Source organism: Schistocerca serialis, chromosome 11 (assembly GCF_023864345.2).
Source record: "Schistocerca serialis cubense isolate TAMUIC-IGC-003099 chromosome 11, iqSchSeri2.2, whole genome shotgun sequence".
In the NCBI taxonomy this organism is placed as follows: domain Eukaryota; kingdom Metazoa; phylum Arthropoda; class Insecta; order Orthoptera; family Acrididae; genus Schistocerca; species Schistocerca serialis.
In genome coordinates, this window is record NC_064648.1 from 124,497,432 (window position 1) to 124,512,542 (window position 15,111).

Below are 15,111 nucleotides of genomic sequence, written 5' to 3' on the forward strand. Positions count from 1 at the left end.
GGATTCAGGTCAGAACTCTGTGCAGGCCAGTCCATTACAGGAATGTTATTGTCAGGTAACCTATCCGCCACAGGCCGTGAATAACGGACAGGTGCTTGATCATGCTGAAAGATGCGATCGCCATCCCAGAATTGCTCTTCAGCAGTGGGAAGCAAGAAGGTGCTGTGCTGTGATAGTGCCACACAAAACAAGGGGTGCAAGCCCCCTCCGTGAAAAACACGACCACACCATAACACCACCGGCTCCGAATTTTACTGTTGGCACTACACACGCTGGCAGATGACGTTCACCGGGCATTTACCATACCCACACCCTGCCATCGGATCGCCACATTGCGTACCGTGATTCGTCACTCCACCACAACGTTTTTCCACTGTTCGATCGTCCAGTGTTTAATCTCCTTGAATCAAGCGAGGCGTCGTTTGGCATTTACTGGCGTGATGTGTGGCGGCATATGAGCAGCCGCTCGACCATGAAATCCAAGCTTTCTCTCTACCCGCCTAACTGCCATAGTATTTGCAGTGGATCCTGATGCAGTTTGGAATTCGTGAGTGATGGTCTCGATAGATGTCTGCCCATTACGCAACTGTCTGTGGTCTCTGTCATTCAGCAGACGATGTCGGCCTGTACTCTTTTGTGCTGTACATGTCCCTTCACATTTCCACCTCACTGTCGCGTCAGAAACAGCGGACCTAGGGATGTTTAGGAGTGTGGAAATCTCGCATACAGACATACAACACAAGTCACACCCAATCAGCTGGCCGCGTTCGAAGTCCGTGAGTTCTTTGGAACGCCCCATTCTGCTCTCACGGTGTCTAATGACTACCGAGGTCGCTGATATGGAGTACCTGGCAATAGGTGGCAGCGCAACGCACTTAATATGAACAACGTACATTTTTGGGGGTGTATGGATACTTTTGCTCACATATTGTACATACATACATTAATCCATAGATCGTGAATACGACTGTTCGTAATGATGTGGAAAGTGTCACTTTAACATAAATTATCCTTACACAAAATAATTAATTAATTTTTTTACAGTCACTACTTCATATCTAAAACTTCATCTACTTAGTAGAAGGAGTTCTCATTCAGAAATTCTTTTAATTTGCTTTTAAAAGTTGTTTGGCTATCTGTAAGACTTTTAATGCTATTTGGCAAATGACCAAAGATTTTTATGGCAGCATAATTCACCCCTTTCCGTGCCAAACTGATATTTAATCCAGAAGATGATCCTTTTTTCTAGTGTTGTAGCTATGCACTTTACTGTTATTTTTTAACTGAGATGTCTTATTAATGACAAATTTCGTAAGTGAATATATGTAATGCGAAGGTACTGTGAATATCCTGAGCTCCTTAAGTAAATGTCTGCGAGGTGATCTTGGGTGGGCTCCAGCTATTATTCTGATTACATGCTTTTGTGCAATGAATACTTTCTCTCTTAATGACGAATTGCCCCAAAATATGATGCCATATGAAAGCAGTGAATGAAAATAGGCATAGTAGGCTAATTTACTGATATGTTTCTCACCAAAATTTGCAATAACTTTAATAGCATAAGTAGCTGAACCTAACTGTTTCAATAGATCATCAATGTATTTCCTCTACTTCAATTTCTCATCAATGCACACACCCAGAAATTTTGAATATTCTGTCTTAGCAACAGACTTCTGTTCATAGTCTATATTTATCAATGATGTTATGCCATTTACTATACAGAATTGTATAAACTGTGTTTCCCCAGAATTTAGTGAGAGTCCCTTTGCAGATAACCATTTAACAATTTTCTGAAATACATTATTTACAATTTTCTTAGCTGATTCTTGCTTGTTGGGTGTGATTACTATATTTGTATCATCAACAAAAGAACTAAATTTTCACCTTCATGAATATAGATGGCAACTCATTAATGTATATTAAGAACAATAAGGGACCCAAGACTAACCCTGTGGGACACCATTCTTGATATGTCCCCAGTTAGCGCACTCTGCTGATTTTTGAAGACTGTCTGTACTGTTAATTCTAACTTTCTGCATTCTTCCAGTTAAATATGAATTAAACAATTTGTGCACTGTCCCATTCATACCACAATACTTAAGCTTATCTAGAAGAATTTCATGACTCATATAGTCTGAAGCCTTTGAGACGTCTGAAGCTTCACTTCTGTTGCTTCCCCCAGTTTGTGAAGATTCTGCTCCCAGCAGAACTTGACTTGTGTTCATTTCGTAAAACATATGCAACACTACCTTCTGGCGCCGGCCAAGGTGGCCGAGCGCTTGTAGGCGCTAGAGTCCGGAACTGTGCGACCACTACAATCGCAGTTTCGAATCCTGCCTCGGGCATGGATGTGTGTGATGTCCTTAGGTTAGTTAGGTTTAAGTAGTTCTAAGTTCTAGGGGACTGATAACCTCAGAAGTTAAGTCCCATAGTCCTCAGAGCCATTTGAACCATTTGAACTACCTTCTGGCGCGTTGAAACTATGGTAATGGATGAGAAATGAAATTCCGAAATGATCTGCCAGCAACCAGTTCTTAGTTGATTATTCATTGTTGCCCAGTTACATATTTTTAAGTGACCCTGTTCCTTCTCCACACCCAACCAGTAGGGCTGAAATGTTATCAGGACTGTCACCCATTAGCCAACGACCCCAGAATCCATGGTAGGTTGTACAAATATTTCCAATAATCTTCCAAGTCATCACTTTCACACCTCATGTAGAAATGCAAGGAGGATGGTTATCCCAGTGCATTTCCAGATTGGGTGTAATGTGTTGAATTTACTCCACATCCAAACAGCCCACACTACACATGTCATCCCCTTCCCTTCCTCAACTCTCACTACGACTCCTATTAGTCAAATGTCATCACGACTGTCAAGAATCGGCCTAATAACAGAATACTTTGGATTGAGACTACTATATTCGTTTTTTTATTATTTTTATGTGTTCTAGATTTGTGCCACCACAATTGCTAGGAGTATCTTACCACCACACCAGTTCTCTCCTTAGTCATATGTCTCTCACATACTGAAATTTCTCCAGGCATTCCAGAAGCATGCTAGAACACACACCCTACATAAATAATTACATTTCACAAGTATTCTTTGAGACTTAGTACCAATGTTTACCTCTCATCATTATAATACAATGAGCAAGTTACAATGAAAATTTGTTTCATGCTATTTTTCGCCAGATTTGGTAGTGTAACATGCTAATTGCCCAAAACTTTTCGTTCTTATCTACTAAAGCCTTAATGTTTCAGACAACTGTTAACAAGAAAAAGTGGACTATATGTTAATTTATTTCACTGATTGCAGATTGCAATGATAATGGATGGTAAAAAGAAAGAAAAATATCGTATAAATAATGAAGCATTGCAACAAATTTCAAATATAATTGTCTCACAGTATTATAAATAAGGCTCCCTGCCACACTTGAGTTTAACTTCCAGTCAAACCTGATCTATGAAATTAGCACTATGAAAACTGTAAGTTTTTTGCTTCTACTTCAGTTTTTCTATGGTCTCGTAGCATGTATTATTATAGTGCACTTTCAATATTTTGATCTACTAGTTTTTGTTTAAGAGAAAGTGTTTGACTGATACAATGACTTTTTCGGTGTATTATAATCAATGGCTGTTATATTCATGAACTGTGAAAGAAAAGACTTTTCTTGATGGAAGAGATTTTGTGGATCTAATTTCATTATAAAATTTTAAAAAAATAATTTAGTACAGAAAAAGTTATAATATTGGAAATATGAACTGCTAACGCCGAAGAAGCAAAGTCCAACAAAAGAGAACTTACTAGTTATTTCACAGGCTGCATTCCCTGTATTTAATCAAATCTGTATTAATCATAGCACTGAATTCTTTCTGTGTTGCGGTTGCAGGATGCATTGTGCAAAAACTGTGGTTATATCAGGGAACTATATATTTTAGGATTAGAACATACATTTGTTACCAGTGTGTCTTAAATTGCAAAGTTTAAGTAAAGAATTTCAGTTAATAAACAACATATCAACATTTCTTCATCGCAGCTCATAAACAAGATGAAAAAATGCCACCTCAAACTGATGAAAATGGTGTATCAGGAATGAGGTCATTTCTGTTTTTCTTTTTTTTTTTTTATTAAATGTGTCCCTAAGTATACAATATGTCTGTCCACATCTAAATACAGTGAGAATTAACTGTCATTCCTTTTTACTAGTGTCTAATGCATTACACACTTGTAGACTACGATATGATCAATATTCGTTTATTTTTAGCATTGCATCACCATAAATATTGCTGTAATTGTTGCAGCAGCATGTATTAGTTCTGTGGAGAAATGCATAAAGTTTAACAGCCTATGGTTGTGTCAACATTTCTTTCAAGGCTGTAGTCAATACTTTTGTCTTGATAGCCTTAATGACTGTATTTTTTTATCTATACCTTTCCTTATTTAAAAAACAAATGCCATAGCATTTTTTGTTTTACATTATTAGAACTATAAAGAACAAATTAATGCACCAGAAGATATTTTTTGCACTGTAATATTGTATGAGAAAAGCGCTGTGTGTAAAATAAAAACGAAAGATTTTAAAAATTAGTTTCAAGACTACATTGCTTGGTGGTCATTGTTAAATCAGTTAAATTAAATGGAAATAAAAAATCTGATATTTCACTGATTAATAATATACTTAAAAGATTCTTGTTGGTCATGTTGTGAGGGTAATTCTTTTTTATACTAAACTTAATAGAGGCAGCTAGATAGGAAAGTCATACACAACCTAAGATCAACTTTATTTTAAACAAAAGACTTGGAGTAGATTCGCCTTTGCAGAAGTAATTTATTTTCATCCATTTCAGAAAAAAGTAATCCAAACTTAAGTTATGTAGTATATACAATATTGGTACATAAAAATCATGACTTTAATATTTGTTACAGTTTGCTATATCCTCATTTCAAACAGTTCATAAGCATTTATCAAGAGAATATAAGGTTTTACCCAAAATTAAATCTGACATAAAAAACTAAGCCGAATCTAAGAGAGAAGAACTGTCAGTCAAATTTGTTGTGATACAGATGTGTAAACATTGTTTTAAGTTTAAAATGAACTGAGTTGGCTAAACACCAAATTGGCTATCCACACATAAACATTTATTAGTAAAGCACAGCAGTGGTAAAGGCTAGTGATATCACCACAAATCTATCAACACTGTTACCAGCCTCTTTATTACTATAAATTCAGTAACACATTTTCTTGATATTGCTATTCAAAATAATTGTCATAAATTCTGTACCTGTTCAGAAGAGTTTTCCACATCAGAGTTACAGATGTTTTGAAGCACTATTTTTACCAATAATAATTATGTATGTAGTTTACATGAAAGTGTTTGTATAGAGATTCAAATATAAACAACAGATTTCAGTACATTTGAAATGAAATTTTTGAGATCGATTCACTAGAAAAAAATGGTTTATTTTTTATACTAAACAAGAAGTAATCTGAACTTTTCTTGTAAGTTGTAAATATAATGTATACACACTGTTACAAAAAGCTCTACATCTCAAAAATTTGTGATATCTTACTGGTCTATCCAATTTCAAAAAATGTATAAAGTAATCAAATTGTAGAGAGCTATTTTCCTTTCTTCAAGAATTAATGTTCCCCCAAAAATAGTTGTAGAAAAGGAAAGAAAGGACAGTTCCTGAGCATACGTACTACAAGAATGATACTGTCAGTTTGAAAGTAATATCAGTATCGTTCTTGTTGAGCACAAAAGTTAGCGCAGTTGCCTAGCAACTTAATAAGCAGCTCATTTTTTGTGTTTAAGTGTGTGAACAGCCATCAGTAGATTCGTAAAATGTACAGGCTTAATAACACTGGAAAAATAACAAACCATGGAGTTGTTGGTGTCGTGGCCATATACAGTTCCTTGATTAACTGTTAAATGTAGACTCGTAATAAATCAAACCTTAGCAAGGTCCTGCTGCCATGATCAGGTTTCAGTAGACCAGGAAAATGAATACGGTCATGAGTGACAGTATGTGTCTGACATCAACCGTAAGAAACTCCAGGACGTATTTCCCAAGTAATAATATTGCTTTTAACGTTAACATTTATTGTGGAGTGGATATTATTTAGAATTACAAAACGCTGTTTACCATTAATGGTGTTTGAAGCCATTTATCATTGAACACGCAGTTGGCCGATTTGCTTTGCTTCAGATTCTTCTCTCAGATACAGAACCCTTTTTTGCCATTACAAGTAATTACTAAGCAGACGAAAAGCATGGCACAAAGCGTACCTACATTGGATGTGCACTGTACCATCAGTACGATTACCAACCCAAATGACCCATTGTCCGCATCTTCGTGGTGCGCTGGCGTTTTCATCAGGACTTGCCTTCTAGTTTTTCCTTTTCCGCCAACTCTTTCAGTATTGCTTCCCTCTCTCGTAATTCCTTGCCTTCCCAGTGCCTCACCTTCAAATCAGCAAAGAACCTGAAACAGACATCACTCACTATGGCTCCACCCATTACTCGAACGTGACATGTGTGATAATATTGGTACACGTGTATACGTGCCGCATCTCAAAAGAAAGTCCCAACTGGCTGTAAGTACACTGCTGGCTATTAGTACTGCAGAACCATGGCGTCGTCGTACAAGAAACACCAGGCACTACATGCTTGGAGCTGCAATTGATTAGCAGTTTCGTGCAGCAACACAGGGCAGGTAAGAGTCATGCAATCCATGTTCTCCGAATAGATTGATTCAGCTGCCCCTACCGATGTCATTTTATGCAACCCGCAATGTTCTACCTACCCTTCAAAAACCAGGTGCGATTTTTCATATTCTACGGTCCGCTATGTGTGAACTATTACTGCTACAGGAAGAAATGAACAACACATTTTTGTAGGAAATTTAATATAGTTAAATTTTGTACTGGGTTATGTTTTCGCTAGAGGCAGTAGTTTCAGGACTATTGAGGAGAAACGCACTGTACAAAAATTTCCGACTACACGAACTATTCCCAATATTCGACCGTTTCTATTGCGGGGAGATACAGATAGACAGAGAGAGATAGACAGCCAGGCAGCAAAGCCATTATGTCAGGGTTCCAATTCTAGAGACTGAGGCATGGAACCCTGAAAGCAATAATTTTACCTCCTGCTGCGTACATTCATGCAAAGATGTTTGATGTGAAGGATTTGTAAAAGTGTACAGCCAACGTAAATACGCTCTCGGATGAACAAACAGTACGGTAGTAGTTGTCTGAACCGTCCGAGTATTTACGCGTGGGTGGCAAAATTCAAACGAGGCCTCGAACGTGCGACCAACTCCACAGCTCAGGGCGTGTGACACCAGCGTCCGACTCAGCACTGCCAGCTCTTACTGTCTGATCCACTTATCCAAGACGGCCGACAACTCACAGTTAAATAATCAGCCGAAAAACGCGAGTTAGTGTCGGCACAGCTCACTGCACCACAGTCCACCCCCGGTAGCTGAGTGCTCAGCGCGACAGAATGTCAATCCTAAGGGCCCGGTTCGATTCCAGGCTGGGTCGGAGATTTTCTCCACTCAGTGACTGGGTGTTGTGTTGTCTTAATCATCATCATTTCATCCCCATCGACACGCAAGTCGCCGAAGTGGCGTCAAATCGAAAGACTTGCACCTGGCGAATGGTCTACTCGACGGGAGGCCCTAGTCACACGACATTATTTATATACTACACCACACGGAAGAAGAAGACTTTTGCATGGTGGGTTCCCAGAGAGCTTACCGTTCATCACAAGAGACACACGCTTTGCCTCTGAGGCAAGTTCAGAAATACTTTGCAGTAACGAAGGTGATGGCACTATTGAACAGAATTTTCACCTGCTACAAAAACTGGATACATCATTTTAAGCCAGCAGCTAAGCGTCAAAGCATGCAATCGAAACACCCTGAATTACAAACGCAGCCATCGGCTGATAACATCATGTTTCATGTTGATCATCTTCTGGAGTGAACCCATTCCAGTTATCTGGGATATTTTTTTTTTTTTTTTATGAACACGTCATCAACAGCCTTTCATATTGAGCTGCAACTGAGAAAAAAGCCAAGCCCGTGATGAAGAGAGGAAATGTCCAGGACTGCAAAAGAAAGGTGTCCTGCTTCTTCTACAAGTGGATGTGTGTGATGTCCTTAGGTTAGTTAGGTTTAAGTAGTTCTAAGTTCTAGGGGACTGATGACCTCACATGTTATAAGTCCCACAGTGCTCAGAGCCATTTGAACAGGTGACACGTACGTAAGCAGCCTGTCTGATTACATGCATCTACTCATGTCCACTGTGCAATCCGACGGACTTGGGCAGTTTCAAAACGACAATGCGACTCCCTATACGTGCAGAATTGCTACAGAATGCCTCCAGGAACACTCTTCTGAGTTTAAACACTTCCGCTGTCCACCAAACACCCCAGACATGAACATTACTGAGCATATCTCGGATGCCTTGCAACGTACTGTTCAGAAGAGACCTCCGCGCCCTCGTAATCTCACGGATTTATGGACAGCCCTGGTGTCAATTCCCTCCATAGCTACACTACTGGCCATTGAAATTGCTACACCACGCAGATGACGTGCTACAGGCGCGAAAATTAACCGACAGGAACAAGATGCTGTGATATGCACATGATTAGCTTTTCAGAGCATTCACACAAGGTTGGCGCCGGTGGCGACACCTACAATGTGCTGACATGAGGAAAGTTTCCAACCGATTTCTCATACATAAACAGCAGTTGACCTGCGTTGCCTGGTTAAACGTTGTTGTGAAGCCTCGTGTAAGGAGGAGAAATGCGTACCATCACGTTTCTGTCTTTGATAAAGGTCGGATTGTAGCCTATCGCGATTGCGGTTTACCGTATTGCGACATTCCTGATCGCGTTGGTCAAGATCCAATGACTGTTAGCAGAATATGGAATCGGTGGGTTCAGGAGCGTAATACGGAACGCCGAGCTGGATCCCAATGGCCTCGTATCACTGGCAGTCGAGATGACAGGCATCTTATCCGCATGGCTCTAACGGATCGTGCAGCCACGTCTCGATCCCTGAATCAACATATGGGGACGTTTGCAAGACACCAACCATCTGTACGAACAGTTCGACGACGTTTTTAACAGCACGGACCATCACCTTGGAGACCGTGGCTGCGGTTACCCTTGACACTGCATCACAGACAGGAGCGCTTGCGATGGTGTACTCGACTACAAACCTGGGTGCACGAATGGCAAAACGTCATTTTTTCGGCTGAATCCAGGTTCTGTTTACAGCATCACGATGGTCGCATCCGTGTTTGGAGATATCGCGATGAACGCACATTGGAAGCATGTATTCGTCATCGCCATACTGGCGTATCACCCAGCGTGATGGTATGGGGTGCCATGGGTTACACGTCTCGGTCACCTCTTGTTCGCATTGGCACTTTGAACAGTGGACGTTACATTTCAGATGTGTTACGACCCGTGGCTCCACCCTCCATTCGATGCCTGCGAAACCCTACATTTCAGCAGGATTATGCATGACTGCACGTTGCAGGATCTGTACAGGCGTTTCTGGATACAGAAAATGTTCGACTGCTGCCCTGGACAGCACATTCTGCAGATCTCTCACCAACAGAAAACGTCTGGTCAATGGTGGCCGAGCAACTGGCTGGTCACAATACGCCAGTCACTACTCTTGATGAACTGTGGCATCGTGTTGAAGCTGCATGGGCAGCTGTACCTGTACACTCCATCCGAGCTCTGTTTGACTCAATGTGCATACGTATCAAGGCTGTTATTACGGCCAGAGGAGGTTGTTCTGGGTACTGATTTCTCAGCATCTATGCACCCAAATTGCGTGAAAATGTAATCACATGTCAGTTCTAGTATAATATTTTTATCCAAAGAATACCCGTTTATCATCTGAATTTCTTCTTGGCGTAGCAATTTTAATGGCCAGTAGTGTACTACAGACATTACTGGAGTCCATGCCACGTTATACTGCGGCAGTTCCGCGTGCTCGCTGGGGCCCTACAGGATATTAGGCAGGCGTGCCAGTTCTTTGGCTCTTCAGTGTGTACGGTGTTGCAGTTTTACTAGCCAGCAGTGTAACTTACCAAGTACCAGAGGCTCAGTCGCGGGCCGAACCCTCGCCTCACCTGTCCTTGACGTGCTTCAGCACCTGCCGCTCGGCCTCGGTGAGTCCCTCTCGCAGCGTCCTCAGGTTCAAGCGCAGCACCTCCCTGCAGTTGGCCCCTACGAGGTGCGTCGCCTGGCCCTCGCGCGTCAGCGCGTGGTATACAGCGAGCTTACCCAGCTCCACACCCTGGCTCTGGGAACAAAAAGCGCCAGAGGTGGACTGGACTGGGCTATGTTCAGAGGCGCCGTTACATTACGTCAGTAACATTCCGTGGGATGTAGGGAAACAAGGAAAAGGAGAGAATCGAAGTGCTGAGACGTGGCGCTATAGAAGGATTGTGAAAGTTAGGTGGACTGACTAGACTAGGGGTTCCCAAGAAATTTTGCTCGAGGACCCCCTCATAGAGCACCGGGAAAACGAGAGAATTGAAGTGCTGAGACGTGGTGCTATAGAAGGATTGTGAAGGTTAGGTGGACTGACTAGGGGTTCCCAACAAATTTTTCTCGAGGACCACCTCATAGAGCACCGGGAAAAGGAGAGAATTGAAGTGTTGAGACGTGGTGCTATAGAAGGATTGTGAAAGTTAGGTGGACTGACTAGACTAGGGGTTCCCAGCAAAATTTTCTCGATTACCCCTTCATAGAGCATGACTAGTTCCTTGTCGTATCACAGTATCAAGTACCTAAAAAAGCCAAATTAAGAGTCTTTTTGTACGTTTTCTATTTTTGTTACTTAGAAAAAACGTTGACACGTCCATTGTTGAAAAAATATTGAGCTTAAAACTTTTTCAATTTAGCCATTGTTGTTGTTGTTGTTGTTGTTGTCGTCTTCAGTCCTGAGACTGGTTTGATGCATCTCTCCATTCTACTCTATCCTGTGCAAGCTTCATCATCTCCCAGTACCTACTGCAACCTACATCCTTCTGAATCTGCTTAGTGTATTCATCTCTTGGTCTTCCTCTACGATTTTTACCCTCCACACTGCCCTCCAGTACTAAATTGGTGATCCCTTGATGCCTCAGAACATGTCCTGCCAACCAGTCCCTTCTTCTTGTCAAGTTGTGCCACAAACTCCTCTTCTCCCCAATTCTGTTCAATACCTCCTCATTAGTTATGTGATCTACCCATCTAATCTTCAGCATTCTTCTGTAGCACCACATTTCGAAAGCTTCTATTCTCTTCTTGCCATCATTGTTATTCTTAAATTCTTGATTGTTGCTCAAAATCTTTGTCTTCAAATCTGGGAGTTTAGTATAACAAACTCCTTTAAAAAAAAAAAAAAAAAAAATTAGTACGAACTGAAAATGACGGGGCCGGCCTCTGTAGCCGAGCGGTTCTAGGCGCTTCAGTCTGGAACCGCGCGACCGCTACGGTCGCAGGTTCTAATCCTGCCTCAGGCATGGATGTGTGTGATGTCCTTAGGTTAGTTAGGTTTAAGTAGTTCCAAGTTCTAGGGGACTGAAGACCTCAGATGTTAAGTACCATAGTGCGCAGAGCCGTTTTTTTGAAAATGACAGGAAAAAATTAAAAGTGGGTGTATTGGTCTTTCAGGTGTACTACACTTGAGATTGCATTGAGTAGACATGTGTGAAAAATAAGAAAACACTAATTTCATACAAGGTATTATTTACTTGAAAAAATACAGTTACAACAGAGTACTCCATTAGTATACAGTTAGTTTTAATTTTCAGTTTTTAACGAGATGATATCAATCTGACCTTTCAGTCCATTATTTCTGAAATATTAGGTTCCAAACTTGAAACTTTCACGGTCTGTGAAAGCACTGTCAATAAATTAACAATGGCCGATTGTCGTCTGAAATGCGACTTTCTGCGTAAAGTGACTGTCAGTTGTCAGCTGCAAAGAGGCAGCGCGCGCAGTCTAACGGCATACAGCGGAACTATTTGCCTCTATATAATTCTTGTTTTGCACTAGAGTGTGCTAGTGTCAGTTGGCTCTAGGAAGACGCTAGACGTGGAAGTCAACGTTCGCTAACGCTGTGCTCATGCAGGAAGCGGCCAAAACAAAAAACTCTGTTATCATACGAAATATTTTTAATACATTTTTTATTCTAATAGCATCTTGCGGACCCCTCTAGCATAGCTCCCGGACCCCTGTTGATCCGCAGATCACCTGTTGGGAACCATTGGACTAGACAAACAAAAGAACAGGAGCCACATTACTAACTGTCTGGTTGCGGTAACAGGTACAAGTATGGCAACGATGTCACAAATAAATGGTATCAGTATCAAATGGTACGTGATGCGGTACAGAGAGAACTCGGTGACAAGAAAAGGAAGGATACAAAGCCAATATCTTACAAACTAATGGCTACGCCTATTATACAAGGCGTGTTTCTTAAGTAAGTACCGTTTTGAAACTGAAAAAAGACGTGCTAAGGTATCGCAATAATTTTATTTTTACACGAAAGCCTGTACCTTAATCTACTTTTCTACATAATTTCCGTCAATACTGAGGCACTTGTCATAACGTTTGAATACCCTCCACATAGAAGTCTGCCGCCTGACTTGTCAACCACTGCATCACCACTGATTGACTTCGTCATCGTCTTGAAGATGTTTTGAAGGTGTTTCTTCAAGTGCAGGAACAGATGGCAGTCACTGGGCGCAAGATCGGGGCTGTACGGAGGATGATCTAGAGTTTCCCACCGAAAAGATGTGGTGAGATCTTTGGTCTGATTCGCCACATGCGGACGGGCATTGTCTTGCAGCAAAACGATGCCCTTGCTCAATTTGCCACGTCTTTTGTTCTGAACTGAACGGCGCAGGTAGTGCAATGTCTTACAGTAAGCTGCAGCATAGATTGTCTCATTACGAGGCAGAAATTTCACAAGCAATACTCCTTTTCTGTCCCAAAAAACTGTGCACATGATTTTCTGGGTGCAAATTGTTTGCCTAAACTTCACTTTTCTGGGTGAATCTGAATGTCGCCATTCCATGGACTGTTGCTTTGATTCTGGTGTGACGTACGCCACCCTCATTTCATATCCCGTAACAATTTGGCGTAAGAAATCATCACCGTCGCTGTGGTACCGCTCAAGGAAAGTCAGTGCACTGTCTAAACGTTTGGTTTTGTGCACAGCCGTCAATATTTTCGGTACCCAACGTGCGCACAATTTTCGGTAATTCGAGTGCTCGGTCACAATGCCGTACAAACACTACGAGAAACATTAGGAAAATCATCCCGCAAGGAGGAAATCGTAAAGCGTCTGTTTTCTCTCACCTTACTGTCCACTTCCTGCACCAAACTTTCATTAACGACCGTAGGACGTCCACTCCGTTGTTCATCGTGCACATTTGTGCGGCCATCTTTAAATGCTCTCACCCACTTTCTCACCATTCCATCACTCATAATGTTTTCTCCGCAAACTGCACAGATCTCACGATGAATATCGATCGCTTTTATGCCTTTAGCACTAAGAAATCTTATAACAGCCCGTACTTCACAGTCGGGGGGACTCTTGATTATCGGAGGCATGGTTCAAATGGCTCTGAGCACTATGGGACTTAACAGCTGAGGTCATCAGTCCCCTAGACTTAGAACTACTTAAACCTAACTAATCTAAGTACAATACACACATACATGCCAGACGCAGGATTCGAACCTGCGACCGTAGGTCCCAGACTGAAGCGCTTACAACCGCTCGGCCACCACGGCCGGCTATCGGAGGCATCTTAAACACTCAGTACACAACGTAAACAAGGAAGAATCAGACCGTAATGGCGTCAGTGCGTAGATTAAGGTACAGGCTTTCATGTAAAAATAAAATTATTGAGATATCTCGTATATGAAAGCAGATCTTGGACATAGACTGAGAAAGACAAGAGATGAACACTCTCACCCGGAATGCAATTTTTATGGAAAGTTAAGAGATCAAATACACAACACTATTATAATAGAAAGACCGAATGTATATTGCCGGCCGCTGTGGCCGAGCGGTTCTAGGCGCTTCAGTCCGAAGCCGCGCTGCTGCTACAGTCGCAGGTTCGAATCCTGCCTCGGGCATGGATGAGTGTGATGTCCTTAGGTTAGTTAGGTTTAAGTCTAGGGGACTGATGACCTCAGTTGTTAAGTCTCATAGTGCTTAGAGCCATTTGAACCATTTGAATGTGTACTGCATAAATAAAAATCAGGACGTAGATACGTGAAACGGAAACAATGCATCAACAGGATGGCGAAGACAGATTAGTTAAACAAGTAACCAATTATAAACCAACAGGAATGGGAAAAGTAGGAGCACCAAGGAACAGTTGGCTTCAATGGAGACACGCCAGGTTGCAAGTCTACTCCATGAAGTGAAGAAGAAGAAGAAGAAAAGATAAGAAATGAGGATGTTCTGAGAAAGGGAACATGTGGAAAACATTGACACGGACAAGAGGAGGAATGAGCGGACGTGTGTTAAGACTTCAAGGAACAACGTCCATGGTAATTGACAGAGCTGTAACGAGTAAAGTTTGTATGAGAAGACAGAGATTGGTATATGCCAAATAAATGTTTGAGATTGTTGGGTGTAAGTGCCACTGTGAGATGAACAGGTTGGCAGAGAAGAGAAATTCATGGCAGGACACATCAAAACCAATCACATGACTGAAAAAATCGAAAAAAAATCTAGGCAGTCCACAGAGATGGGTCTCTGGAATGTGGAGAGAAGTCAAGGATGTACGTTTGATTTAATATAAGTGCAAGTCAGCGAAATGATTTCATGCTACTGTAGTATGGAGGCAATTCTAACCATAGAATAACTTAAGACACTGAATTTAAGAGCTATCCTAAAGACGCTATACAGTGGAGTATAAGCAGTTGATCAGTGGAAAGTTCTTCAATTTAATGTTAAGCTTCAACACGATATCTACATGACATATAACGCACTCTGAAAGATTGTCTCTGACTCCATTCTGCACTAAAGCACAAAAGTTTTGTAGAGGTTGCATTCGGTCCTGGTCTC

General features: G+C 41.4%; 1 protein-coding gene across 1 annotated transcript in view; it reads right to left on the reverse strand.

Annotated features, from left to right (window-relative positions):
- Positions 1-4,859: 4,859 nt before the first annotated feature.
- Positions 4,860-15,111, reverse strand: part of LOC126427057 (uncharacterized) — a 93,041-nt gene continuing 82,789 nt past the window's right edge. Inside the window, exons 7-8 of the mRNA XM_050089236.1 lie at positions 10,166-10,338; positions 4,860-6,489 (exon numbers count right to left, since the gene is read on the reverse strand). Coding sequence (XP_049945193.1) covers positions 6,381-6,489; positions 10,166-10,338 — 282 coding nt within the window. The 3' untranslated portion in view covers positions 4,860-6,380. The remainder of the gene's footprint in view (positions 6,490-10,165; positions 10,339-15,111) is intronic.